At 42.3% G+C, this 2,388-nt stretch overlaps 1 protein-coding gene across 2 annotated transcripts in view; it reads right to left on the bottom strand.

Annotated features, from left to right (window-relative positions):
• Positions 1-309: 309 nt before the first annotated feature.
• FAM120C (family with sequence similarity 120C) overlaps positions 310-2,388 on the bottom strand; it is a 112,983-nt gene continuing 110,904 nt past the window's right edge. The window contains exon 16 of one of the 2 annotated variants that reach the window (XM_008062955.2): positions 310-1,476. In XM_008062955.2, coding sequence (XP_008061146.1) covers positions 1,222-1,476 — 255 coding nt within the window. In that variant the 3' untranslated portion in view covers positions 310-1,221. The remainder of the gene's footprint in view (positions 1,477-2,388) is intronic. The other variant, XM_021714957.1, reaches the window with a different exon arrangement.

Raw genomic sequence — 2,388 nt, 5'->3', positions numbered from 1 at the left:
CTCAGGCAATCCTCTCGCCTCAGCCTCCCAAAGTGCGGGGATTACAGGCGTGAGTCAGGTTGGCTTGCCCATCTTTTCATAATTGCAATGGGCTGTGATTGAGTAAGGATTTCAGATTCAAAGTGTGGTCTTTTGAAACCCACCACTCCATAGCAGTGGAAGCATTTCTGGGAAATTCAGTAAATCCTCTGGGACATCACCATGTATGTATGTATGTATGTGTATACATATATATACATACATATATACACAGACACATACACACAAACTTAAATATATATAAAATATGTATAGATAAATAGATCTATCTCTTTATATAAAGGGTATGTGTATGCATATAGATAACACACATTCATATATATATCCACCCACACACCCATACACACACCCATACACACACATACACCCACAGAGTCTTTTGAATCCCTTTCATACTCAATTTCATTACACTGATTCCCACCCTTTCAGGGTATGGGCAGTAGGAAGTGGATGAACTGCACCACATCTATTTTACAAACTATGCACTGGTTGAGAGGCAGGAAAAATCTGCCCAGTACTTTTCTGACTCACTTGAATCTCCCAGTACAAAGGCTATTGGTAGTTTGTTTTTTAATGTATAAAATTAAAAATAAAATAACCAGTACTACCTCACTTTTCCGAAAACACCTACCTATCTGATTGTCAGGCCAGAGCTAGAGGTGGTGGCACAAAACCCTGGGGTATGTAAGTTGAAAGAAAGAGTGAGAAGGAGGTGGATACTGATGATATATCAAGGCTCCACCACTTCATAGAGGAAGAAAAACAAGTCAGGAGGCCATAGACAGCTGTCCGCACAACCCCACAGATTTATCATGTTAGTCTGCAGATGAGTATCCTGGTAAATGCTCAGAAAACCAAGCTGGAACTTTTATATAGGACCTTATGTGATAACACCCAAGTTTTGATAGTTACTGACTTACTCGGTTCCCAGAAGCGATAAAGAAAATTTTAGTGCTATACATCCAGTTTGGGACTAGGAGCTCTCGTTGTCATTCATCTTTGGCCACATCTAGAGGTCCAGAAAAAGACAGGGAAGGGGAAAAGATGGATACAATAAGACATTCTACCAAAATACTGGATAAATCTAGGGTGAGCATTTATATCCTCCTCTAACTTGGGCCTAGAATCAGAAAAGTATTGGTTTTCCCCTCTTCCTGATCTGGTGAAGCCATCTTCAGCTTGTCATTCCTCTTTCTGTTGTGCCACAGTTTCTAGCTTTTGCTCCTGCAAGCGGTTCTTCTCCCCATTCTTCATGGAAAGGTAGCGGTTACTATTATTACACATGTTGCTGTCTCTGGATAAGGCACATTGTGAGGGAGTTGGAAGACGATGATCACTCTTCTCTTCCTTGATCAATGTGCCATTGTTTCCATTTACCTGTGAGCGGGACTGACTTTGATGAAGCTCCAGAAATTTAGAAACTCCATCTAAAGAGCCCTGTTAAAAAGAGAGAAACTCAGTGGAAATAGAAATCTCAAAGTGGCTGACCCTTCCTAAGCATGTTCATAAGCTAGCCTGGGAAGCTGCTTGAGTTCTCCAACACCAGAAAACCTAAAGTTTTCTTTAAAGTTTTTAAAGTTTAAAACTTTAAAGTTTTCAAAGTTTAAAAAACTTTAAAGTTTTCTAGAGTACATTTGGATACTGCCCTGAGAATTAAGGGAGACAATAGATGGACCCAACTGAAATCCAACAGCAAAAACAACACAATAATGACCCAACTACCATTTACAAAGCTTTACAATATGTTTTTCTAATACTTATAGGGATCCTAAATGGCTGATATTATTATTATTATTATTATTTTTGAGTTGGAGTCTCACTCTGTCACCCAGACTGGAGCGCAGTGACCGCTCCCGGCCACCGCAGCCTCAACCTGCTGGCCTCCAGTGATCCTTCAGCCTCAGCCTTCCAAGTAGCTGGAACTACCAGTGTGCGCTACCACGCCTGGCTAATTTTTTGATTTATTGTAGAGATGAGGTCTCGCCAAGTTGCCCAGGCGGGTCTCAAGTTGCCCAGGTGGGTCTCAAACCCGCAGACTCAGGCAATCCACTCACCTCGGCCTCCCAAAGCGCTGGGATTACAGGCTGAGCCACCGAGCCCGGCAATGGCTGATATTATGCTCCCCTATTTACTGTTGAGGAAGTGGAGACTCAGAAAAATTTTTTTTTTTTAATTTTTAAATTTTATTTATTTATTTTTCTGAGTCGGAGTCTCACTCCGTTGCCCAGGCTGGAGTACAGTAGCACGCTCACGGTCACCCCAGCATCAATCTGCTGGGCTCTGGCGAGCCTTCCGCCTCAGCCTTCCAAGTAGCTGGAACTACAGGCACGTGTTACCACACCCGGCTTT

This window comes from Carlito syrichta, unplaced genomic scaffold, assembly GCF_000164805.1.
Source record: "Carlito syrichta isolate Samal-C Ts95f unplaced genomic scaffold, Tarsius_syrichta-2.0.1 Scaffold306175, whole genome shotgun sequence".
Classification (NCBI taxonomy): Eukaryota; Metazoa; Chordata; class Mammalia; order Primates; family Tarsiidae; genus Carlito; species Carlito syrichta.
Note: the sequence above shows the minus strand (reverse complement) of the source record. Positions and strands in the feature narration are given on the sequence as shown.